We start from the raw sequence: 25,199 nt of genomic DNA, 5'->3' as shown, positions 1-25,199 counted from the left end.
GGGAAGGTCTGACCTGGCACTCGCTGGCCGCACGGTGCCCGCTGTCATCGTGCTCCCTCCTTGGAGCTGCACGGTTGGCGCAGAAGAGCCTAGAGGCCGCAGTGACTGTTCCTGGTGTCTGTGTGGTTGGTGTTTTCTTTAAGCTCTTGTGGTCTTCATATCTGGCCCAGCCATTTTTTTAAATTTTTTTCCTAATTAGTGTGTGGCTAGCTGCTTTGAGCCTGGACGATGTTTTGATGTTCAGCTTCCCGACGCTCCTTCCACAGTGCGGTTCGGTTTTATGAAATCCAGATGATTTGGAAGAGTATGTGTGTGCAGTTTACTTTTTTAAAATGTTCCTTTTGGGGAAGTTTAGTATGCTCCTTCTTACTCATCTGTGGGACAACACAATGCTTCCTGTTTAATTTGGATTTTTAAAATACAAACAATTCCCTCTTTATTTTCCTAGCTCTTTTTAAAGTTTAATAAAGTACCAAGTGAAGGCAAGTCAGAGCTGACTGGTTACGTAAGAGTCTGAGCGCGGCGCTCACTGCAGTCCGTGCTGGGAGATGCTGCTCGGTGTCCCGATGTCCAGCTCGGAACTGTGCGGACCCATGTCCTCAGAGACCAGCTCTGGCTGCTGTGGGACACCGAGGGAAGCAAGCAGTTTTCTTTTCCCTCAGTTGGAGAAGTTGCTGTAGTCCCGAGATCAGAATGTGGTTCTCTGTTGTCGGAAGAACAGGACCGGTGGTGAGTTTCATCAGGGTGCTGTTGTGTTGTGGGTGTCGGGCAGACTCGGAACTGCATTCCGCGGCTGCTTCCATTAGAACTTGTTGAAACCTGCCAGTGATTAACTTGCTCATGAAGCCGCCGCTTACTGTGGCTCGTGATTACACACCCCGGGTTTGTTGCTCTGTATTTTGGTGTTGCACATTTTTAAGGTTCATAAAAAGAAAAGGTTCCTATATCCTTTTTGCACAGGAAAAAAGCCCATAAATGTCCTTGTGCTGATGATAACGTGGTGAGGATGGCTCGCAGTGATGCTGGGTGCCTGTGGTCGAGCGGGTGGGGAGCTTCCCGCGGATGCATGGGGGGCTTTGACTGGCTTTGAAACCCATCTATGCTACAAGTGAGGCTAGAAATGACCATTTTAGAGATACATTAGGATATTTTACTATCTTTTTAAAAGGTGAACAGTTGAATAATATCTTAAAGGTGTTTCAGTTTGTGCTTTTAGACTATACACTGACTTTAAGTCTTTAAATCTTAATTAGTTTTAAACACACACACAAAAATTGCTGTGCCTTAAAAAGGAGAAGATGAAAACAATGTTTCATAACATACCACCTTCTCACTGTTGGAAGAGTAAATTCCTGACATGAACTACAGTTCAGTCCTTTGAAAAATTTGAGACCTTCATTCTCCCATTCTTTAACATCCTTGTTGTGACCACACGGGAAAGAGCTAGTCAAAAAGATAAAGTCCGGAAATTTTAGGTCCTTTTTAAAATCAGTTTCAAAGTACCCAGTGTGACTGCAGAATTTCTTTCGTGGAAGTGCCAGAAATAATCTTCCGTGAAGTTGTATGAAATGACTAGTGCTATGCCTTCCATGGTAGTTCCTGAGTTTGGAAAGAATGCTTTATAGTTTTGTTTTAAGAGCAAACTAGTAACTTGTATAAAAATAAAAAATTATTGTTTTTTACCTATTTTGTAATAATGGTCTAAGCACTGATTTCTTGCATTGATGAAAGTATTGACTTTTATTGTAGTATTAACATAACAGAAACATTGAACGTTAATGCTTTAAAGCAGAACCATTTCACATCTAGGACTCGTGGTAAGAAATGATCTTTCTGTGGCTCGCTGCACGCAGGGGATCGGCGTGGGACATCCCAGTCTGAAGAAGGTTTAGGCTGCCTCAGCCTAGCCCACTTGCTCTCAGCCAAGGCTGGGGAGTCTGCCCTCACCCCTGCACGGGGCATACCTGCGTTAGCAGTGGACAGGAGCCAGGAGCTCGCCTGCATTGGTCTCACCCCTTTCGTTCCCAGAGCACTCTGAGATCTCAGCAAAGCCCCGCGCCTTTGCCCTCATGCCGTGCACACACCCGCGGACCCCCTGCAGCGCATCTGAGGGACCCAACTTGGGAGTTCCCTATTTTGTTCCTTTTCTTCATCTTACAAAGAGGGAAAGGATAGAGAGGGTGAGTTTTGTGTTCTCTGCAAAGCGTAAGCGGTGGCAGGGCCTGGAGCCTGGCTCACCGAAACCAAGCGTAGGCTTGTTCACGGACCACACCTTTCCGGGAGCACCTGGCCCCTACTCTCAGACTTGTTGAGGGCAGACTCTGTATCAGAAGTGACTTTTAAAACTGCTTGTTCCAGAATTAAGGTAATTCCTACCAAAAAGAGAGAGCTTTTTCGGTGCTTTTAAAACCCTCGTCTGAGTTTTAATAGTTTGCGAATCAGAACTCCTTGCCTGATGGGAAAAAAAGCTGCTTTCAGACCGTGAGGAAGGAGCACATGGGCAGAGCCCTGTGCGAACATCCTGACCAGTTCTAAGTGCTGCTGGGCTCTCAGGTTCCCCCAGCCCACCATTGTTCTGGAACCTTCGGTGAAGAGTCCAGACGGGGTCTCCAGCCCTGGGAACAATAGGCTTGACTCTCTGCCGGCCTCTCTTCCTTCCTCCTAGGCTGCTTTTCTTTTTTTTTTTTCTTTTGGATTGTGTGTTAATGATGTTTTTATGCTGTTAGTCATATCATACTCCCCCACACACTCCGTTGGCCACTGAGCGTTTGAGGCGTAGGTTCCTCCTGACTGAGTTTCTGTGCCCGGGGTGAGAGGACCTCACCCTCCGTGTTCCCGAAGGTGCGCCAGCAGGAGCAGAGACCAGCTGTCCGAGGGCCGCCTTGTCCCATAGCCGGTCCACGTCTGACACGTAAGCAGCTCAGCCCCGGGCGCGTTCCATCCAGTTCTGGGGAACGTGTGGCTTGTAGCCACCGAGTTCTTACTTCTGCCTGCATCATCCTGTTTGGGAACCTTTTCTGTTAATGTGCTGCCCTTCTTCTGCCTTTTCACAGGGAAACCCCAGTCCACTTCTGCTAAACCTCCTCCTCTGCCCTGCCCTCCTCGGCCTCAGTAATCCCACCTCCCTCTCCAGGCCCGCTTCCTTTCCCTTTGAAAGAAGAGAGGAGCAGACTCCGGGTGCGCTTACGATTAAATACTAAAGGGGCGCCTGGGTGGCTCAGTGGGTTAAGCCTTTGGCTTGCCTTCAGCTCAGGTCACAGTGTCAGGGTCCTGGGATCGAGCCCCGCATTGGGCTCTCTGCTCAGTGGGGAGCCTGCTTCCTCCTCTCTCCCTGCCTGCCTCTCTGCCAACTTGTGATCTCTGTCAAATAAATAAAATGTTTTAAAAAAAGAAGATTAAATACCAAGATCACGCATGTGGTGATCTCTGCCATTTCACTGTAATTGCTTTTCTAAGGACTGAGAATGTAGCTCTGTGCCCTTTTTTGCACAGCCTGGCTGGACGTACTGGCCACCGCCCTGTCCTCTCCGGGAGTCTGAGTGACATCAGAGTGCACAGACCGCAGACAGAGCAGCTAGGGCACCGACTGCCCTATTACTCTCCAAATGTCTTCAGGAGGCAAAATGTGACTTTGATACTTACAACTGTGCTTCTCGTTAGCTTCACTGAATTCCACGGTCGTACTTAGTGTTGCTCGTGATTGCTGGTGCCTTCACGATCCCTAACCGCCCTCCAGGAGACCCTTTACGGAAGGAGTTTGAGGGGCACCTGGGTTTCCTCCTCCCCCTGCTGCTCTCCCTGCTTAGATCAATAAATCTTTAAAACATAAGAAAAATAAAAGGGAATTTGGTTTGTTAAATGGGGAATCGATAATTCTGGATGATTCTGAGTAACCTTTTAAATTTTATGAATAAAAGACTAAAAATTCTGAAATATCTTCAAATACCAGCTTAGGTAGCTTTAAACAAGTATTCCTTAAAATTACTGAGCCTTGCCATTTTAATGATTAATGTTATTCTTCCATGGTTGGAAATCAGGGTGCATAATGTTATATATTGTGAAAATCTTGTTTTTACCCAGTTATCTGCTTAATTATAAATTTATTGCTAGTACCTGTGGTTACTAATAACATATAGCATGAAAAATCTGTAGTTTTAGAATAGTGTTGTCCAGTAGAATGTGTGAGCCACAAAGGTAATTTAAATGTTCTATTAGGTGCATAAAAAAAAAAACACCCTGAAATTAATTCTAATAATGTGTTTTATTTTACAGGGTATATTCAAAGTGTTATGATTCCAACGTGTAGTTGGAATGTAGGTCATTAATGAGATATTTAGATTCTTTTTTCCATACAAAGCTTAGATACATCTGGGTATATTGTGTACTTCATGCACATTCCGTTTGGACCGGCTGCATTTCTGCATTCCGAGTACTCAGTAGAGCCGCGTGCGGTCTGCGGCCACCGTACCAGACAGCACAGTCTGCTAGTGTCTGTTCATGCCATCCCACCGATGCTTGTCTAATGTTTATATAGCTCGTGTTTACATTCTTCTACTGATGTGTGTTACAGCGGCGTGTAGCGGCAAAAACTTCCTGGACCCTGTTTGCCTTTCTTAACTAGAAAAGGACTGGACTTGGGGCATCTGGGGGACTCAGTTGGTTAAACCACCTGCCTTCAGTTCAGGTCTTGATTCCAGGCTTCTGTGATCGAGACCCGTGTCGGGCTCCCTACTCCTCCCTCTCCTCTGCCCTACCCCCCCCCCCACTGTGTACTTTCTCACTCTCTCAAATAACTAAATAAAACTTTTGAAAAAAGAAAAAGAATGGACTTGCCATACAAGTTCAGTCTTTCTAGGCTAGGTTAGTGTGTGCATTATTATTCAGAAATAAGACAAGTGGTTTAATGCTTCTGAAATAATTTAGTTTATACCATTTTTATCATAGTTTATAATGTTACTTTTCTTCAGAAGAAGTGGGGCAGGTAGTGAGAGCTTCGTAATGCTGAGGAGTTACTGCGACCTGGCAGGTGGTGGGTTTGCCTCAGTGTGCCCGAGAGCTGGCCTGGTCCCGGCCCGGGTAGCACGAGCGGGGATGAAATAGCACCGCCCGCCCCGCCCCTCTGTCCAGCCTGCCAAGGTGGACGTTGCAAACCAGGAGAGTTGTGTCCAGATGAAGATGTCGGGTCTTCTTACAGCTGGTCAGAGATTGTGGTCTTGTGCATTGAAAGTAACTACCCGTGTTGGTTTTATGTACATACACATGTATATGTAAGTGTGTATGGTGAGAAATTCCTTAGATTTCTGGGGCACCTTGGGGGCTCAGTCGGTTAGGTGTCTGCCTTCGGCTCAGGTCATGATCCCGGAGTTCTGGGATCGAGTCCTGCATCGGGCTTCCTGCTCAGCCGGGAGTGTGCTTCTCCCTCTGCCTCTGCCCCTCCCCTGCTCATGTGTGCACACTTTCTTTCTCTCTCTCTCTGTCCAATAAAATCTTTAAAAAAATAAAGTCCTTAAACTTCTTTGATCTCTGATCCATCTGTAATTTGGTTTTTCTAAAATAATAAGCAGTGGAACTGGTCATTTCTCTGTAAAACAGTTGTACTTGTGATTTTTTTTTTTATGTCCTATTTGTAACCGTGAGCCACACGTGAAGTATGGACAGGATTCGAGTAAGCAGAGATGGGAGGGTAGGGAGTTCTGGCGGAGCAGGTCTACTTTAGGGGCCGTGTCTATGGGAAGGTTCAAGGTTAGTGGAATGGGAAGGTGTTTACAGAAATGTAAGAAGTAGGGGTGTTAAATCAAGACTTTTTCTAGGTACGGGGTGCAAGGTTGAGACCACATTAGTGAGATTCAAATGCTAACCACAGCTTGGATCCCTCTGTAGAATATTCTGGATCCGTTCTTCCCTTATGTATCACCCTCCCCCAACAGTATTTTTTTAACGTGTTTCAGCATGTACTGTCAGTGACTTAAAGTCCATCTTTATGACCAACCTTAAAGGACCTTTTAGAAGCCTACTGGGCCTTTGCAGTTGAGGGCTATAATGATCACTGTCTTATCATTCCTCAGATGGAGATCTCCTTTTCTGAGTAGCAGACAGACTGATAAATTGAACTTGGAATTAAAGATGTGATTGTAGCTTAGAACTTAGATAAATTCCCATCATGCAAGAAAACAGCATTTCTTCAGTGCTGTGCCTTGCCCATCGTCCTTCACCCAACAGCGAAGGCAGACAGCTTCTGGAAGCAGTCCCTGTGGTGCCACAGTCGGAAATGCTCAGGCTTCCTAGCTTCGAGTTCAGCTTGGAATGTTGCGGCGTTAGCAGCTCCGTCGGTGGTGGCCACGCCAGCTGCTTCCTGGCGCACGGGTAGAGTACTGATCTGTTCGCTCATGGATGGGGTCTGGGCTGCCTCGTGGTGGGCTCAGGAGGAAGGCCTTAACCATGTGCCGGAGGCTGGAAGGCAGCGACCGGGAAGGCCCGTGGGGAGAGCCGTCTGCACTGGTGGCAGCCGGTGACCCGGGGAAGCGTCCCGGGAGCACAGGTGAGGAGGAGCTTACATCTTGCCCAATGTCGGGAAGTCGTGTGGCTTGGCGGACGGTGGCAGGTGAGCCAGGAGTGAGCGACGGAAGCGCTTTGGCAGACCTGTGGCATCCGACATTGCTGTAGAAAGTACAGCGTAAGCCAAAACGGGGACACGGAGGCAGCGTGGATTGGGGGCGCGCAAAGGAGGCTGTTCACCAGGTGCGGTGTGTTGTGAGAGGGCGAGGATCTGCGCTCCGGCTCCAGGGCGCGGCGCCAGGCTCGGACCCTGGGGACCAGCGGGACGGCTGCAAGGAGGGCTTGCCGGGACTGTTGGACGATTAGGCTGGACACTTGTGCCTGCATCTGAAGATGTGACGGGCACGGTGCTGTCCAGTGTGTGTATCACGTGATCAGTTTTACGTGAATATTTGAGCTTAGACTTTGTAAACCTCACGGCACACATAGGACCCCAAACGGCCTCTCTAAAGGTGCTGCAGGCTTTCCGGTCACTTGCGCAGTATTTGTGGTTCCCAGGGGGTTCCCCAGATGGAAGCTTGTATCCTTTGTCTGAGATGGAATGTGGAGCTGCTGGCTCCCTTCGGGGGCGGCTACTGGTCTGAATGGGCGGCTGCGTGCCGCGTGAGGCACAGGCCCCTTCCCAGTGTGAGTAGTCGGCGGATGCCTGTCGAAGGAGTGAAATGGTCGCTTAGACAGCTGGGCTGTGGAATTAAGCAGTCGGTCACAGACTGCACAGAAGTACGGAGTATACTGGGGGACAAAATCATTTCATTGGATTGCCTGCGAGGGGATAGCCTGCTTTACAGAGCAGATGGCGTGAGGCTGGCTGGGAGTAATTTCCCAAGTGCACGTTAGGGCCCTCCATTCAGGGAGACCCAGGACCAGCCAGAGCAGAGTCAGGTTAAAGGGTTGGCTGTTGCTCTGTTGTGCTCTCTGAGTAACATGCTGCAGTCCAAAAAGCTGCCGTTTATTGAGTGCTGGTGTATGTATTTTGTTTACCGTGAAATTTCAGATTTACAGAAAAGGACAAGCTTTGCCAACTGCCTCACTGCTTTTTGGGGTGTGTGTGTGTGTGTCAGGAGGACACAGCGGAGGTCTCCGCTTGCACGTGGCTACGTATTGTAGTGGACGTGCTGTCTGACCTCTGAGGGGCGTGCATCTGTCTGTAGGCAGTCAGGAGTCTGGGGCGGGGCAGGGGGTGTGCAGAGTGGGGACAGGGGACAGACAGACACTGAGGAGCACATGGGGGTGAACATGGGAAAACCTAGGCCAGATGGGGGGAGAGCTGCAAAAGAGAAGACTGGGTTTTAGCTTGTGTAGCATCTTTATAAACGCAGCTCGCAGGTAATGGAACCACATGAAATTTGAAACATACCGTTTCCCAAAATTGTTTTGTTACATTGAGACAGTCTTTGCCATTTTCGTAATGAGATACGTAATAGATGGCTTTAGGCGCGGAAAACAATGGCATGCTGTGCTCCGTGCTAGATTTCCCGAGCGGAGAGCGGGGACAGGCCTCAGCAGCGCTCCCCAGTCAGACGGTCGTCTCCGAACCGGCTGTCAGCGGAAGGCAGCAGTGAAGGCAGCACTGTGCATCCGCAGTGTTGTGGAACTTTGCTTCCATGAAGTCGTTTCTTGAACTCACTGTCTTTACAACTCTGGGACGCCTTCTGTATTTTTCCTTTTATGACACAGTACTTCATGACTATTGAAATTACCCTGAGCTACGAAATGTGTCCTCGTGTCCTCGGCTGTGGGACGTTGGCAGTGCTCCAAGGGGGATTTCGCGCATGCGATGGCTTCCTGTGGCCAGTCTAGTAAATGATTCCTGCGGGTTTTTATGTTCTTGTTGGACTGTCCAGGCCGAGCGTTGGTGATTCTGTATGGGAGCGACATGTAGTCCTTAAACCTGTTTGGCAGAAGCTGCTTGTCCTGACAAGCCGGCCGTGGGGCTCGGGGCTCCCAGCTCCGCGTTCGTCTGGAGTTCTGCCACGCGAGCTCCACTGCCCCGATGGGCAGCGTTTTCTGCACAGTCCTCCTACTTTTACTTACCTAAGTGCCCCTTCCTGGATGCCACAAGAAGTTTTTTCTTGTTTTAAATTTTAAAATACAGCTTTGGAAATAAGGGGATATAGGCAAATACTGGAATGAGAAAAGACTCCAGTAAATTGCTTTTGTCTCCGAGTGGTGACGAGTGTAAGTCGTGAGGGTAGCTGTGGCTCGTTCGCACCCAGGGCCATCAGAGCTCATCTCGAATTTCCGTTAGGATGCCGGTCTTCGTCTCCTCGTCACCTGGCTTATTAGTAATCGATTTTTCAGGAGGATTTCCTTGATTTAGAAACAAACTAGGTACGTTTCCTGTTCGTTCCTTTATATTTACCAAATAGAGTGTTAATTTTATTGGTACTGGTTTTCATGGAAAAGCAAGAAGCAGGCCTTTTTTTTTACGATTATCTGTGTACTTTTTTATTTGTGTTGTATTTTACTGAGGTTTGTATTTTTTTACTGTGTGTCTTCAAGCACTGTGTCCTGCCTTGTTTTTGTTCAGGGCGCTGGTCAGGACAAACTCGGGATCTACGTCAAGTCTGTTGTAAAAGGAGGCGCTGCGGATGTGGTTAGTATCAGTTTTAAAGATGTAAGTCTTCCGTCGTCCTGTTCCACAAATGACCTGCGAGGCCCCGCTGATGCTTATCCTTAGAAAACACCATGTAGGGGCACCTGGGTGGCTCAGTGGGTTAAGCCGCTGCCTTCGGCTCAGGTCATGATCTCGGGGTCCGGGGATCGAGTCCCACATCCGGCTCTCTGCTCAGCGGGTAGCCGGCTTCCTCTCTCTCTCTCTCTGCCTGCCTCTCGGCCTACTTGTGATCTCTGTCTGTCAAATAAATAAATAAAATATTTAAAAAAAAGAAAAAGAAAACACCATGTAGACTATGTAGACTGTTTGCTGAAAAAAACAAACGTGAGCTTCCTTACCATTGACTTTCTTCTTCCTCCTCTTGCCCTTGTCTGTCCCCACTGCCCAAAACACGTGCCCTTCGGCGCTGCACAGGATGGACGCCTGGCTGCGGGCGACCAGCTCCTCAGTGTGGATGGACGGAGTCTGGTAGGACTCTCTCAAGAAAGGTATCGTCGTTTATGTACTTGTTTGCTTCAAGCTGAATATTAGCATGTTTAGGGATATTTCACATTTGGAATTAGAAGACAAAAGATGCTAAAAAGCTGTGCCCTTACTCTTCACCTTTTTAAATGTAAAATAGTGTCCAGGATACCGCATTTGTTAGCAGAGTATAAATACTTATTCAGTTTGGAGTGGTTTCTTTGAAGCTTAAAAAAAATACTCTTGGCACATGCTGGGAATGTCCGCGTGTCCTCTGACCGTTCTTAGTGTGGCAACAGGAGATGCGTGCTTAGTTACTCTTGAAAGGAAGGGAATGGGCAGTAGGTCGTCGGTCTGAAGGTCAGAACTGTTCCTCAGAATAGCCGTCGGTGGTCACAGGCTGCATTTCATTTTCTTACGTTTGTGCTTCTCTTCTTCCTAGGGCGGCAGAACTCATGACAAGAACAAGTTCTGTGGTGACGTTAGAAGTAGCAAAGCAGGGAGCAATTTATCACGGCCTGGCCACCTTGCTCAATCAGCCGTCCCCAATGATGCAGAGAAGTAAGAGCTCGTGGCGGGGAGCCGCGCGTCGTCTCTTGCTTACTGCTGCCGGGAACAGCAGGCTGGTCTGGACCACTTAGCGCGTCCCGTGGATTGTAGCATCCTGACCTCCTCTCTGTAGCCACAGGATCTCGGGGGGTTGGGTGCTGTTGCTTTCAGCATCCCAGCAAGGGTGCAAGCCCTCCAGCGAGATGACCAGGATAAGTAGCCAAGAGCAGCATCTGGTGTCTGGCCCTGTGGTGGTTCCCCAGGTTCCTGCCCCCAGAAGCCCCCGTGGGACCAGCCGGCTGCTTGGTCGTAGGCAGCAGGGGATGCGGGTGTACGTGAAATCTGCAGAGAACAAGCAGGATTCTCCACTGAAACAGCTGTAGGACTGCATATGAACAGTTACTTCAGCCCTGCGTGTGCAGGATGTGATTGTCTTATTGTACATAGGTCGCTTTAAATTAAAATCTCAGTTATTGAGATGAGATCATCTCTTGGAAGCATGATTTTGTTGCTACATCAGAATAAAACCGAAAGAAATTTAGGGCTTTTTTTAGAAAGGATTAGTTCAGAAATCACAGGGAAAAACCCATTAGGATTCACGTTATCTTTTAAACCGTTATATACCTTGCATTTACTTTGCTAACTTTGTGCACAGCTGCTAAGTCTGGCCTTGATGGAGCTCCCTTCTCCGTCAGTCAGTATTCTGGGAGCTTCCTCCAAGTCCAGGACCTGAAGTCAACCTAATGGTAACATGACTGCTACCACAGCCTCTGAGAACCTGGGCCTGCTGTGTGCCGGAATAAACAGAGCGCAGCTCAACCCAACCGTGTGTTGTGTAGACCTCGACCCAGCATTTCTCTCACTTTTTTCATGACGCTTCCACATTGGTGGGCTAATGGCACAGCTTATGGTCATTTCCAAGAAGGAAATGACCTTTCCCCAGAGGAAAACTGTTAGAACAGAGAACATGCCCAGGCTGCCCCACGGGCACGTGAAAGCCAAAAGTGGACGTGGACAGTCACACCACCAGCTACTAAAAGAATTAGTGTGTTTTAGAAAGTGAGGGAAGTATATTTATCTTCCACTTTGAAAAGTTACTTTAGAAGTTGTCTTGTGACTTAACAGGTGGAGTTTATAAGAAGACTGGGTTAGAAAGAGCACCTTTTCCCATCAGTGCCAGTTAAATGCTGCTTTGAAGATTGTCTAGAAAAAGATTTTACTCTTAGATTTTTAAAAAAATTATCTTATTTCTCCCACTAAAAATATGGTCTTATGAAATTTTAAATATTTGTAGGTTTCATCTGTCTTTAAAGACTAAATAGGGGGGCACCTGAGTGTTTCAGTGGTTTAGAGCCTCTGCCTTCCACTCAGGTCATGATCTCAGGGTCCTGGGATCAAGCCCCGCATCGGGCTCTCTGCTCAGGGGGAGCCTGCTTCCTCCTCTCTCTGCCTGCCTCTCTGCCTACTTGGGATCTCTCTCTGTCAAATGAATAAATAAAATATTAAAAAAAAATAAAAAAGACTAAATAGGGTGTTTAAAATAAAATCTCACGCAAATACACTTTGATTTCAGTTTCAGACCGTCGTGGCTCAGGTAAACCCCGACCAAAGAGTGAAGGTTTCGAGCTCTATAATAATTCAGCCACAAACGGATCTCCTGAGAGCCCTCAGCTGCCTTGGGCAGAGTACAGTGAACCTAAGAAACTGCCGGGTGACGACAGACTGATGAAGAATCGGGCCGATCACCGATCCAGCCCCAACGTGGCAAGTAAGAAGGGTCCCTTTCCTGTCCCTCCCTGGCCTGGACGTGCACAGTTCCCGTCGGTGCTAGGGAGACACCGTGTGGTTGCTTAGTTCCCAGGGTGGTGGGAGTCCCTGCGGGCACTAGCTAATGGAGATGTGCTCTTGGTGAGAGAGATGGAAAGCTGTCTAATCCCGGCAGAACGTAAAAACTAGGTTAGCACACTTTGATTCAATGCATGCTCTAGACGCGTTGTTGATACGGTCTCTGTCGGGAGTGGGCAGACCGCCAGCAGGTCCCCTAGTGGTGTTTCTCCTGTTCAAGGGTTGTTAGCAAGAAGAATCAGTAGAAGGATATGCAACATGTACAAGGTTTGCAAAGCCTAAGGTGGTCTGTCCTGTTGCCAGAAATGTCTGCCAGCCCCTGGTCTGCAGATGACACTTGATAACTCGGGGCTCTGATGACGCCAGTGAGGGGAGAGGGTGTGGTGAGCCCTGATCTCCCACGTGGCTACTGTTTGTGGGGTGCTGACTCCTCGCTGGCAGACGGAAGATGCAGGGCGCGTGGTCACGACCCTCAGGGAGCTCTGTCACGTGACATAGCTTTTTTTATCTAATGTTAAATTTTCTTTCCCCCGACCCTTTCTAACAGATCAGCCTCCGAGCCCCGGAGGGAAGAGCGCGTACACCCCCGGAGCAACAGCCAAGATCACATCTGTCTCCACCGGGAACCTCTGCACCGAGGTGTGAGAGCGAAGCGAGCATCCTCCCTGTGGCAAATGCCCAGGCCTCCCGCAGGGTCCCTGACCTGTCTCCTCCCACATGCACGCCACACATCAGCAGTGTTTAGAATTCCAGAGGCCTTCTTCACTTTTAACACAATAAGGAAATTAGCTTTAAATGAGGGAATCAGGGGAAAATGTTTTAATTATTCTCAGTATAGGATCAAACGCTTTAAATTTTTAACACAGTTTTAAATGTATCTACTATATTTTAAAACAGATCATTGGAAATTAAATTAGTTTATGTGCAAATTGCCAGGAGCTCACATTTCTTGCTTCTTCCCGGTTTCCAGGAGCAGAGCCCCCCACCGAGACCGGAGGCCTACCCCATCCCCACGCAGACGTACAGCCGGGAGTACTTCACCTTCCCCGCCTCCAGATCCCAGGACCGGGTGGCGGCGCCTCAGAACCAGTGGCCAAGTTACGAGGAGAAGCCGCGCACGCACGCGGACAGCAGTCATTCCAGTGTCGCGGTTCAGGTTAGAGAGAAGGGCTCTGTGAACAGTCGCAGCCCTCAGCGATAAACCCATGTGACGGTAAAATCTGAATGATGTCGCAGAGACAGGTGACACCCTCTGTCGGAGATTACCGAGTCTGATAGTCTTCTTTCCCGGGTTCCTGGTTACTGAGAAAGAGGGGATAGGCAGGGAAACGAGATGTGAGGAGGGATGCTGTATTCCCCAGATGTTTGATCAGTGAAGGGTTTGTAACAGTACACCTGCGTTACAGTCTGTGAGGCAGGATTTGGATTCGAGGAGGGAGAAACGAGTGATGTGCATTTTTCTTTGTTTGTACAGAAGCTGTCCGGGCACTGGGACGCAGGCGTGACTGTGATCCCTGCCCACGGAACTAACCATGTGGCTGGGAAATGAGGCTGATAAAGTCAGTACGTGTAGTGAGTCCTGCTGGGGATCTGAGTCCCCACTGGTGGCAGAGCTCCCTTCGATCTGTGTGACCGGCACCTGGGCTCCCGCATTACCTCACAGCACTGAACAGAAGAGCTTTTCAGACCAAGGGACAAGGCACAGAGACGTGCCACTGAGCAGGAACCAAGCTCGGGGCAGGGGGCAGGGGGCAGTGGCCGATCTTTGCTGCCTGGAACCACACAGCAAGGGCTTGAAGCTATAAGCTGAGGAATTTGGGTTCTATCCAAGTTAGTAGAGAAGGGAATGTCCATCTGAATCGTTGAATTGTCAGATGTGCTTTTCTGTTTGGAAAGATGACGTTGGGTTGTGAAAGACTAGAAGAAATCACATGCGGGCATAGAGATTTAACAGGTATGGGTTGTGGATGGTGAATTCTGGGTGTGGTGCTTTCGTTGGGGTGGCTGGAGGAGCCCAGGGTTGAAAGCGCGGCCGAGCTGAGCCGAGAAGGCCAGGACGACAGAGGAGGGCTCCCAGTCGGGGGGTGGGAGCCCAGGTAGTGGTGAGGAGGAGCCACATGCAGGGCAAGAAGTGATGCTGAGGTCACAGATGATGCCGTCTTGTCCACGGGGCCAGCCTGCCGCTTTCCTAGGGAGGCCTAATGACCCCACGGGCCCAGTCTGTCTGGGACCATTGGGTGCTCCACCAGCCACTGGAGTTAGCGGAGAAGAGGTTTTCCTCCAGATGTCTCTTTCACAGTGGAGTACTCATGTGGCCTGCCTCCTCTGACGTCTTCTGTTAGCCCGTAGGAAGCTGTCCCTACCCTGTGTCAAGGTCATCTACACGTTTGCTCCTGTTTTGTGGGAGTATCGTTCTTAGGCCTCCATGTTCATAGTGTATATCTGCTGCTGGCTTCTGCCTCATTTCGGGGGTCAGTGAGCTTGAAGAGGAAGTCGGAACACAAAGAGGTCCGTGTGGCGACGGGTCAGTTCTGTGGATCTTGCCATGACTGAGCCTCAGTGTAGGACTTCAGCAGGGGTACATGGGAGACAGCAGCAAGGGCCCCCAGGCCGCGGGTCTGCAGGGAGAGCAGAGCCTGACCCTGCAGGCTCGGTGCCACGGTGGACAGGAGGAGCCGGTGGAAGGTCTGAGGCAGGACCTTTGATATCGTCCACTTGAAAAGTGTGTGTCCGACAGCTAGCAGGAAATCGAATGACACCATCGACGTGAGCAGCATCGGTTGAACGTCTTGTGTCCATTTTCGTGCCCACATGTTTCAGTACAGTGCTGCGAATGTACGTTCTCTTCCTGGTAGTGCTGTGTTCTCTGTGGGCGACGGGACTGTAAGAGTACAGTGTGTGCTAAGGCGTACTGAAGACGGGGTGATCGGCTCTTGATGCTTCCATCCGGCTTCCGGTCAGCAGTCGGCTGTTAGTCATCGCGGTCTGGGAGAAGTCAGAAGTGGTGTGTGGATTTTTGACCCCCCAGGGTTCAGTGCCCCCAACCCCTGCCTCTTTTGAGGGTCTAGATACTGCTTGGTGAGCAAGAAACTGTTTCTATGGGCACCGTACAGATAGAGCAAAATGTGGGCAGTAAATGTTCCATTCTTCTATCAGGCTACTGTGTTTTCAAGTGATACTTCCTTTTTTTGTTGTTGGCTTATTTTATAAGGAAAGGAAACAGCTTATTTTCCACATTTGCACTTTTCATTTCTACACATTAATAGGACAGGAAAGAAATGTTTGACATCAGAGTGAATCATTTCTGTCAATTTAAACGACTTTTAGACGTGCCGTTGTGCAGAGACTAGGCCTCTGGAAGAATGTTCGTCTTGTTCTCTTCCACACATACACACTGCGTTTTGTACCATTGTGAGATGGGACCAGAGACACCCGGATGCCCAGCTCGTCCTGGTGTGTGCCCAGCTCTGTCAGAGTCCCCAGAGTCAGTCATCTGCTGGTGGAGCCATGGCTGACGCGTTTAAGATTCGATCGTGACTCCATCTCAGAATTGCACTACACTAAACACACTTACCCTCTCAGTGTCCTTCGCGGGAAGAGCTGCAGTGCAGGTGTGTGCAGGGACCCACGCAAGAGTGGGGAAGACCAGGCTCGTCCGTGAAGCAGCTGACTGTCTGCCGCGTGTGTGCACGCGCCGCGCCCGTGAGGCAGACGGGAAGCCCAGCTCTCCCGTATTTGTAACAGATAAAGACATTCCCTGGAAAAGCCCTGCCTCCCCCACCCCCAACATGGTGCCCCTACTTCGTGCATCCCATAGAACCACAGAGCTGATAGTCTCAGCCTCTGTTCCGCACTCCCCTGACGATTTCCCTAAAATGTTTTCTCCCTGAAGACAAAATATTAATGCACTTTTAGTAATTTTTTTCTAAGCAGCTGAAATAGAACAGTTTCCTTTTTTTTTTTTTCCCAGCGTGTTACCCGTTCCCAAGAGGAACTTCGGGAGGACAAAGCTTACCAGCTAGAGCGGCGTCGAATCGAGGCGGCCTTGGACCGCAAGTCCGATAGCGACATGTGGATCCATCAGAGCCCCTCCGTGGGCTCCAGCACCTCCAGCCAGGAGCACCTGGACCACTCGTCCAAGTCAGGCACCCCCGCGTCCACTCTGACCAAAAGCGGCCCTGGGCGCTGGAAGACGCCAGCCACCGTGCAGCCCATGCCGGCGGCCGTGTCCCAGCCTGTCCAAACAGACCTGCCCCCGCCGCCCCCGCCGCCTCCCACGCACTATGCCGGGGACTTGGACGGAATCCCCGTGGACTTGCCTCTCCCTCCGCCTCCCACCGGCCAGACGGGACCCGCAGCTGCTCAGGCGGCGGCTGCAGAGCGCAGGAAGCGGGAGGAGCACCAGCGCTGGTATGAGAAGGAGAAGGCCCGGCTGGAAGAGGAGCGGGACAGGAAGCGCAGGGAGCAGGAGCGGAAGCTGGGCCAGATGCGCTCCCAGTCCCTGAACCCAGCCCCATTTTCTCCGGGGACCGTCCCCCACGTGAAGCCGGAAAAGCCCTCCACGCTCCAGAGGCCCCAGGAAACCGTCATCCGGGAGCTACAACCCCAGCAGCAGCCCCGCACGATCGAGCGCAGAGACCTGCAGTACGTCACGGTCAGCAAGGAGGAGCTGTCGTCGGGAGACAGCCTGTCCCCGGACCCGTGGAAGCGGGATGCCAGGGAGAAGCTGGAGAAGCAGCAGCAGATGCACATCGTGGACATGCTGAGCCGCGAGATCCAGGAGCTGCAGGGCAGGCCCGAGCGCAGCGCGGAGGAGAGCGACCGCCTGCGGAAGCTCATGCTGGAGTGGCAGTTCCAGAAGAGGCTGCAGGAGTCCAAACAGAAGGACGAGGAGGACGAGGACGAGGAGGACGACGACGTGGACACCATGCTGATCATGCAGCGCCTCGAGGCTGAGCGGAGAGCGAGGGTAAAGGGGACGGGTGCTGTGGGCGCGCGTGCCCGGGGCGACGCTTTTGGGGGCGGCCGTGCCGGGCTCCTGGGGAGTCCCCCAGGGCCCCGGCCTGTCGTGTGGTGCCACACCCGCTGCTGCTAGCCGGCGTCCCGGAGGGCGAGCCAGGGTGAGAGGTGCAGACGTTGAAGAGTCAACCCCGTCCACACGGAGCTTGGCTCCTCAGGTAGCTTCTCGTTAACGCTTCAGTTGAGAAGACAAGTTAATAATCACTAGTTTGTTAGTAACCAGTAATAATCCTCATCAGGGGTTGGCAAAACCTTTCCTTAAGTGGCCAGAGAGTGAGAGTCTGAGGCCAGGTGGGCCGTACAGACTGTCTTCACGGTGCAGCCCGGTCCAGCAATGGAGACGCGGGAGATGGTGCCCGTGCCGCAAGGGGGCTGTGCTCCTCGGAGCCGCCCAGGCGGCCAGCGGGCAGGTCCTGCGCTCACCCCTGGTCTCGATTATCAGCCCTGAACGGCGGTGACAAAGAGCTCTGCTGAGAACCACAGTACCAGACAGCGACTCCACGGGGCGCTGGTTCTCAGGAAGCAGGTTCCTCCGAGACCAAGCTCCTCTGCTTCAGCGGCAGGATAGAGGCACTGAGAGTTCGGGGCTTATCGAGGGTGTTTCCCCTCGATAAAAGTAACTTGTTCTTCCGAATCAAATAACGAAGTGAAATTCGTGTTAGTAGAACACAGTAGATCCCTTAAGGTGCCAAATTTGAGAGTCTTTGTTAGCCTGTCCAGAGAACTGTTGACCAGCACTTAAGTGACCGGTCACGTCCATGGGTTTGTTTACAGCCCGGTGTCCTGGGAAGGACAGCCTGGAGCGCGATTTCTGGGTCTGGTTTCTAGCAGCAGCGTGGATTTGGGACGGTCCACTCGAGGTCTGAGCAGACACCTGTTCAGTCCGACGTTTCTGTCTTGCCACGTCAGGACGCAGCCTAATCTTAGATAATTGTTCATACGTAAAGTCCCAGTCTGATCCCTTTTCGAGTTTGCCCTGTAGATTATTTTCCTGAAACTTGTCACACACGTCTTCTTACACACATACTCTCAGCAGCAGGTATGTGGAACTCGGTCCCAAATTCAGCAGGAACACTGCAGTGTCTCAGAAGCCCAGATCTTAACTGTGACATGATTTTACGGGTTTATCTGAGTCACCAGTAATAAACATTCTAAAAATTTGAAAGACAAACTGACGGGTGACTAATGGGTCACTTAACAGTGTCCAAATTCTTTGCAGAGTCTCCACTCTAGGGTCAGGACCCCGGCCTCCCCTGTGCACATGGTGGCTGAGTGCTCGGTGCAGGGTCTTCTGCTTCCTCTGCTGCTAGTGGCGGGAGGTGGTCGCAGGAGCCTTGTGCGCTCCCAGCCTCGGGTCTCACCACCCCCCACCCCCGCCAACAGGAGAGCGTGTTGGCTGCGGTCCACGCTGCTCTGGTGAACCAGCAGACATCATTCACCTTCACCTTGGTCACCCTGGCCCCTAGTGAAGAGTCAGCACCTGCTCTGTGGCATTTCTACACTTACTCTCCACAGCGAGTTCTCACTAACGGTCCGCCAGGCTTCCCAGACGGCTCAACACTGACTGTTCCAGAGCCTGTTCATATGAACTATGACATTTGGAAAGTTTTGTACGATGATTTCGTTAAAAGTATCTGTGTATTTATCACTAATCCTGTTTAAGATTACTCTCTTAGTCTCCCAAGTAAGAGAGCTCAGGGAGATTGTGCTTTTTAAAGTTTCTTCTACTTAGAAGAACAAATAATGAAACTCAAGTGTGTAGTACATTTGTGGACATTTTCCTGGTTCTGAGTTCGGGAAGCCGGTGTGTGTGTTTGCTGTTCTTGCCGGGGTGTCCTTCAGGCGCCGGTAACGCGTGGGAGCAGCAAACACGCCGGTGGCGGTGGCGGACAGGTCTGAACGTGTTTTCACACTTCGTCTTTCTTTTTTTTCCTTCTCTGTTACCTGCAGCAGCAGACTGCTCTGCCAGCAATCTCTGTTCTAGATTTGGTATGTTCTCATTTCTTTCTCTTTGGTACTTTTTTCCTGTCTCGATTTTCTTTTTCCTTTCAGTGGTGGTGGTTTTGTGTTTCTGTGGAGCGGTTCCTGGGGGTGTCCCGGAGCAGGCTGCGCAGCCGCATCCTCTCCAGAGCATGCCTCTCCGTGTGTTTAGATTAGTTCCTCTTGGCTTCCCTCCGTTCATTTTGACTGTACTGTCTGTTATGGTTTTGACCTTTTCTCAGTTTTAGTCATAAAACTGATTCCGTGTGTTCTCATGTAGTCATAAGCACGTGAGCAAATGAGAGAAATTTCGCAGTAAATAATGTTTCATTTTTACTACCTTGGTGTGATAGGTTTGGAATAATCAACTATTAGAAACGCACACGAACTCCTGTTCACGTTGTTTTGCCGATGCAGGTGCAAGTCTCTAGGAGAGCACCGTCTGCCGGTGGCCCACGGGCCTTCCGCAGACCCTCCGTGTTGTCATTGATAATCCTGGGCACACTTGGTTTATCAGCCGTGCGGTGTCCTGTTGGCCGAGCATTGCTGAGCCCTTCCTGCTGTCAGCTCCGTGCGTCCGCTGTCCGTATTGGGGAAGTTTGGTTGCCTTTCGGTGCCGGCGATGCTCAAGTACCGTCACCTGTGTTGTCGGCCAGAGTCACGGCCTGCTGGCGGACCCGTGACGTTCTCTTGAGGTCATTTTTGTCAGCCGGCTTCCAAGTGAATATGGACAGCGTCACACGGGACTGTGAGCAGTCCCAAATCCCGGGCACCAGATGAGCCTTTTGTCTTCTTTTTTTTTTCTTTAAATTCAAGCAGTGTGGCGGCACTGTTTGCTTCAAAGAGAAGTCGCTCGCAGACACAGCTGCCCTCCCTGACGGCTGAGGGGCACACTGCTTTAGCTCTACTCTTCCCACAGGACACAGAAAACACAGGTGTCCCCTCCATACTTCGGTGCGGGGAGGTGTACCTGCGGCAGGCGGTCGGACACTCAGAGTGGTTTCTCGGTGTCGGCTGCTCAGGCGCACGCGCAGGGTGTCCCTTACACACCGGGTGCTGACCGGCGCACGGGCTGAGGGGTCCCCCGCTCCGTGGGCCGGTGAGAGGCCTCTGTGCAGAGGAGTGATGCCCAGGGAGAAAGGGTTACACCAAGATTTGTATTTTAAAGACACACTTCAGAGTTTTTCTTTGTTTAAAAGGTAACTATGTCGAGTGTTAATATGGACTTGAACTACCTCAGTCTGAGCATTTCTTAGCCTGATTCCCCAGTGAATACGAATGGCACGGCCAGCAGTGTCCTTATGTGCACAGTCCTGTCAGCTGGCAGGGCGTGGAGAGTCCTCCGCTGCTGGGTGTCGGTCCTCTCTCTGAGAGGAGAAGGGCAGTGGCGGGAGCGACAGAGAAGTGTCCCCTGTGCGGGGTCTACGGTGTGCCCTTCATACGGCGCGTCCGGGACGACGGGGAGGACGGCTGTGCTCAGCGGCTCGGCAGGCCTGGCTCTGCTCACCCTCTGCTCTTCGAGGGCCGCCTCCCGGTCTGAGACCCCCACTCGCGCTGCTGGCCCGAGCCCTCTCAGACCAAAGACCCGTACGCACTTGCCCATGTCTCACCTCTGCTGGGAGTCAGGTCGTGGCAGACCCCAGTGTGTTCCCCCCGAAATGCCTGTCCAGCTGCTCACCTGTGCCTTCTGCCGTGTCCGTGTCAGCCGACTCTTGAATGACCTTCTGGTGAACCTTCGTCACCCTAAGCCCTGTTCCTGTTGGCTGAGAAGTTCCACCTCTTCACTTGCTCAGAAGCTGAGCCCCGGACACCCACACTGGCCCGAGCCCCTGCCGTCTCCTCACTGCACAGGACTTCTTGCCGAGGCCCTCTTCGGCCTTTGTCTGGTGCAGGCTCTCCTCAACACAGCAGCTGCAGGGGTCCTGCTTAAAGAAGTGTCAGCTCTCCAGAGTCCTCAGAACCCAGCAGTGGCTCCCCTGTCCCTTAGAGACACGTCCAAGTCTTCCCATGGCCAAGAAGTGCTGTGGTTCATCCGTGCCTCCCCACGGCCCCGCCTGCCCTCCCCTTCACCACAGCACTTTGGGGGGGGGGGGTGTCAGCCGTCCCCGTGGCTTCCCCTGGCTGCGGGCGAAGGGCAGCAGGTCCCTTCTACCTGGTGACAGGATGGGCAGCTCGTGCTTCTGTTACCCCAGCTCTCCCAGATCGTTCCGTACGTCACTCGTCCCCTCGTGACAGCCGTGTGATGTGGGTAGAGCACAGGGGCAAGGCCTGTGTGGAAGAGATTCACCAGACGCCAAGGAGACAGGATTCTTTTTTATTTTTAAGATGTTATTTATTGACTTGACAGAGATCACAAGCAAGTAGAGAGGCAGGCCGAGAGCGGGGTAGGGGAAGCAGGCTCCCCACTGAGCAGAGAGCCCGATGGGGGGCTCGATCCCAGGACCCTGGGATCATGACCTGAGCTGAAGGCAGAGGCTTAACGCACTGAGTCACCCAGGCGCCCCAGGAGACAGGATTCTAACTGGAGTTCTCAGTTAATATAGATTTCAAATTCTGCTAGACAGTAACGTTTCCTGCTCGTGAAGTTCTTGCTAGGACCCATTTTTCAACTAGAAACGGACATGATGTGTGACAGGCTCTGTGTTGGCTGGTCTCGGGCTTTGTCTCGGTACTGTTAGAACGGCTCAGCCGCTGATTCGGGACCTGAACACTCACGGGGAAACCCCTCCGCCTTGGCCCTGTGCCAGTGAAGGGATGTTTTCAGGGAGTTTGGTAGCTCTCCTGTTTTCCTCCTGCGAAGGCCCAGGCTAGATCTGCCCTGGTCAGCTGCCTTCCTGGCTGGTCTTCGTGTAGGACGGCAGGAACTGGGCAGGCCCGAGCAACCTGGGCAAGGGAGGGTTTGGACTGAAAGCAGGAGTTCGTGGGAAACGCAGTGGTGGGCTGCCTGTCCGGGGAGGCGGGCTGCTCCTGCCTCTTCCCGCAGGAGCGCCTGGCCACAGGAGGGGGCAGCGGAAGCTGAAGGGTGGGCTGTCTTACTCCAGGAATTCAGAGAGCACGTCCACAGTAAGACCACCGTGCCCGTGTTCCATAGCAGAACACAAGACTCCCCTGCTGTGTCCCATGCGGCTCTTGTGCGAAGAGAACCTCGGGTGCGCGTCTTGGGCTCTTGGAGCCACGCGGACTCCTTGTGGGTGACGTCCTGTCCCTGCCGCCAGACTGTTGGGGCAGCTGAGCCGTAGCTCCCGCAGCTCCTGATCAGCTCGTCCTCATGCTCCCACCGAGCAGGCGGAGGCAGGGCTGTGCCGAGAGCAGGGAGCTGCCTCCTGGCGGACTGCCCGCACGGTAGGGGACAGCTTTCCTAGGGAGGACAGCCTGCCCTCCGCGCTCTCCGCGTGGGGCTCCTAGCTGAGCGCTTGCCCCGGACCCTGGAGTCATGGGCCAAAGCCCAGAGGCATTAAGTGGCCTGATCATAGGGGTTCCTCACGGGGGAAGGGGATATTAAAAATGTTCAGGTATTTTTAATGGGTAGGAACACAGGCAGAAAAGTCTTGCCCAAGTTCTTAAGAGCAGCCCGCTTAACAACAGGGCTTAACAACCCGCTTTATCTGACATTTTGAGTGAAAATGTCAAAAGGTAAGGGACACCTTGGCCCTGTTTTGTATTCCGATAGCTCAATGTGCTTGTCTCCCTTAATGGGGCTTTTACTGTAAGTTCAAGATAGAAGTTAGTGTCTTGTGGTATAAAGTCATAAACACAGTTTTAAACGTATTTTTTTGTTGACGTGAAAATGCGAAATGGGGACCGGCGCCCCAGTGGAGCAGAGCTCGTTCATTCTTAGAGGACTGGGAAATCCCAGCTTAGTTCTTGGTTTAGAAGAGCTTCAGTCTGAGCTGTCTTGTGTTCATTCTGTGAGAATTCTCCGTCTGTCAGCTCCGATCCGTTCCCCTGAATGTACCTTCCTGCCGGACGGCTTTGACACACGTCACTATGGAACCGTGAGCTCGTGACTGCAGGGTGAGCATAGTCTGCCTTCTGTCCTCGGACGTCAGCCCTGAAGTCTGTAGCGAGGTGAACTGCCCTTTGGTGCTGAACGTCAGCTCAGTGCACCGTCCTGAGCTACTGTTGGGAGTAAATTAAGAGATTGGATTCTCTTCTGTCCTTAGTGGTTTGGGGGGAGGAGGGTAGAGTAAAGCAACGTATGTAGGAGGAACAGAACGGTCTGTGTTTTGAAGATGAGGGGACGTGAAGCAGCTTAGCTCCCAGTGGAGAGAGGCCGCCTCAGTCCTCCCCGCACTGGCTCGTTTGCCCACTTTAGAAATCGGCGGTAACGAACCTCAGCCAGGAGACCTTTCCTCGCTTTCCCCCATCCAGATTTAGAAGAGTGAAATCTTTGAAGAGAAAGTGTCTGTTTACAGATTCATAAGATAACATTCTGTACCTGTAATTATGAGAATGTTAACTGTTCTCATTTCTTAAAATGATACTCCTCTTTAGTTTAGAAGGAGGAGTGGGCTGTTTCAGTGGATACTGGTTTTCTTGCTCAGACTTGCTTTTAATTAAGTCTGGAGAGTATAACAGGATGAATGAATGTGTGCTTCATCAGGTAACAGAAAACTTATTTCATTAATGCACTTTGAAATTCCTCCATCAGTTACTCTTCTGTAGAATCCTTAGTATTTTCAATTGCTGTTTGTGTTACTTTTATTTGGGTACTGTTTCTCATAATTTGGACCGACGACTGTGACATGCTTGAGCAGTCTTCAGAACGCTGCCGGCTGTGAGCCCTGAGTGTGGCGTGGGGTTGCACTCCCTGGAGCGGGACGTTGGACAGTCCTTCCTCGGTGCTGGGTTTCTCAGGCAGCAGCACCTGCCCCTGCCGCAGAAGCCACCCTGCCCGCATACTTCTAGGTTATACTAAAAGAGGACATTAGGTTTGTCTTCTTGATGAGGCACTTGTCTTTTTTTTTTTCCTTAAGATGTCTTAGTGTTATTTACTGACATGAAAAAGTCTAGGGACACAAGTTAATTTGTTACTTTCCCACAAGATGAAGGGTTCATTCCACAGAGACTGGGCAAGAGTGAAGTTGTTAGGTTTTTGTTTAAAAAAATAAAAATCGATTTCAGTCCGGTTTCCATTTTCTGCTGTGAACATTTTATACAATAACTAGTAATTCTGTAAATACTGAGATAAACCATGAGCAGTTTTATGTAAGGGATTCCTACAGTGCTTTTGGCAATTTAAATGGGTGCCATTCAGTTACATTTTCACTTTTTAAATTTTGAATGTACTTCTTTTGATGTTGAGGGCGGCGTGGGGCTGTGGGCACTGCTACAGGCCAGCTCTGTCTCACATGACCGAAACTGAGAAGCAGGGGTTCAAAGTTGCCTTTATCCTGGACTGTAACGACAGAACGGCTCTGGCCAGAGGTGCCCTGAAGCCACAGTACTTAGAGAAATCTGACCAGAAGGATAAAGGAGAAACCAAAACAGGCTACGTCATAAATTTTTGGAAAATATCCTGAAGCATTTGCTTGGTGCAAAGGAAAGATAGTAAATTTGTTTTGTGTTGTTTCAAGAAGGCAGAACCCGAATGACAAAAAAAACAGAAAGCAAACCATCAGGTGGTGAATTTTAGACCCCCAGAAGAACTTTTTGCCCAGTAGTTACCTGGAAATAGAGCGCCCTGTCTCGGGGAGCTGGGCAGTAGGTTCCCAGACAGAGCGGGTAATCCCTGGCAGAGATGGAGCAGAAGGGAGGTACAGTAAGGTTCCTTCTGAATTTCAGGTTCAGGTTCTCTGACTCAAGGTTTGAGGGCATCCCCGGACTGAGAAGGAATTCTTGATAGGGTTCAAAGAGAGCACATGGCACGGCCAGCCTGCTGGAAGCTTGGTGCCCAGGCCCAGGGGGCTGATACAGACGGGCTGGCTGGCACGCTCCCGTCCCGCCGGAGCTGTGTGCTGGCCCCAGGGAAGCCAGCGGCGGCGTGCCAGAGTCCTCTGGAGCACAGGCCGGTTGGCACCAGGGGAGGAGGGCCAAGGGGGCTAAAGGGCTTCCAGAGTTCCATCCGTTGAGGGTGTCGCCTGTTGTCCAAGTCTGCTGCTTTCCAGGAGCTGGTTCAGCTTCCATTTATTCTGACACAAGAACCGTGCTTCTTTAACATGCGAATGCAGGA

The 25,199-nt window shown here is 51.1% G+C and overlaps 1 protein-coding gene across 26 annotated transcripts in view; it reads left to right on the top strand.

Moving 5' to 3' along the window:
* The window catches only part of AFDN (afadin, adherens junction formation factor), a 127,279-nt gene that overhangs the window by 92,443 nt on the left and 9,637 nt on the right, over positions 1–25,199 (top strand). For 15 of the 26 annotated variants that reach the window (XM_082730471.1, XM_082730464.1, XM_082730450.1 and 12 more), the window contains 7 exons: positions 9,086–9,151; positions 9,587–9,660; positions 10,077–10,195; positions 11,757–11,951; positions 12,576–12,667; positions 12,999–13,184; positions 15,999–16,997. In XM_082730471.1, the coding sequence (XP_082586597.1) occupies positions 9,086–9,151; positions 9,587–9,660; positions 10,077–10,195; positions 11,757–11,951; positions 12,576–12,667; positions 12,999–13,184; positions 15,999–16,997 (1,731 nt within the window). Of the gene's footprint in view, positions 1–9,085; positions 9,152–9,586; positions 9,661–10,076; positions 10,196–11,756; positions 11,952–12,575; positions 12,668–12,998; positions 13,185–15,998; positions 16,998–18,997; positions 19,037–25,199 lie in introns of all 26 variants that reach the window. The other 11 variants (XR_014311717.1, XM_082730458.1, XM_082730449.1 and 8 more) reach the window with 1 other exon arrangement.

This window comes from Mustela nivalis, assembly GCF_964662115.1.
Source record: "Mustela nivalis genome assembly, chromosome: 5".
Lineage (NCBI taxonomy): Eukaryota > Metazoa > Chordata > Mammalia > Carnivora > Mustelidae > Mustela > Mustela nivalis.
This window is presented reverse-complemented; position numbering and strand designations above follow the sequence as displayed.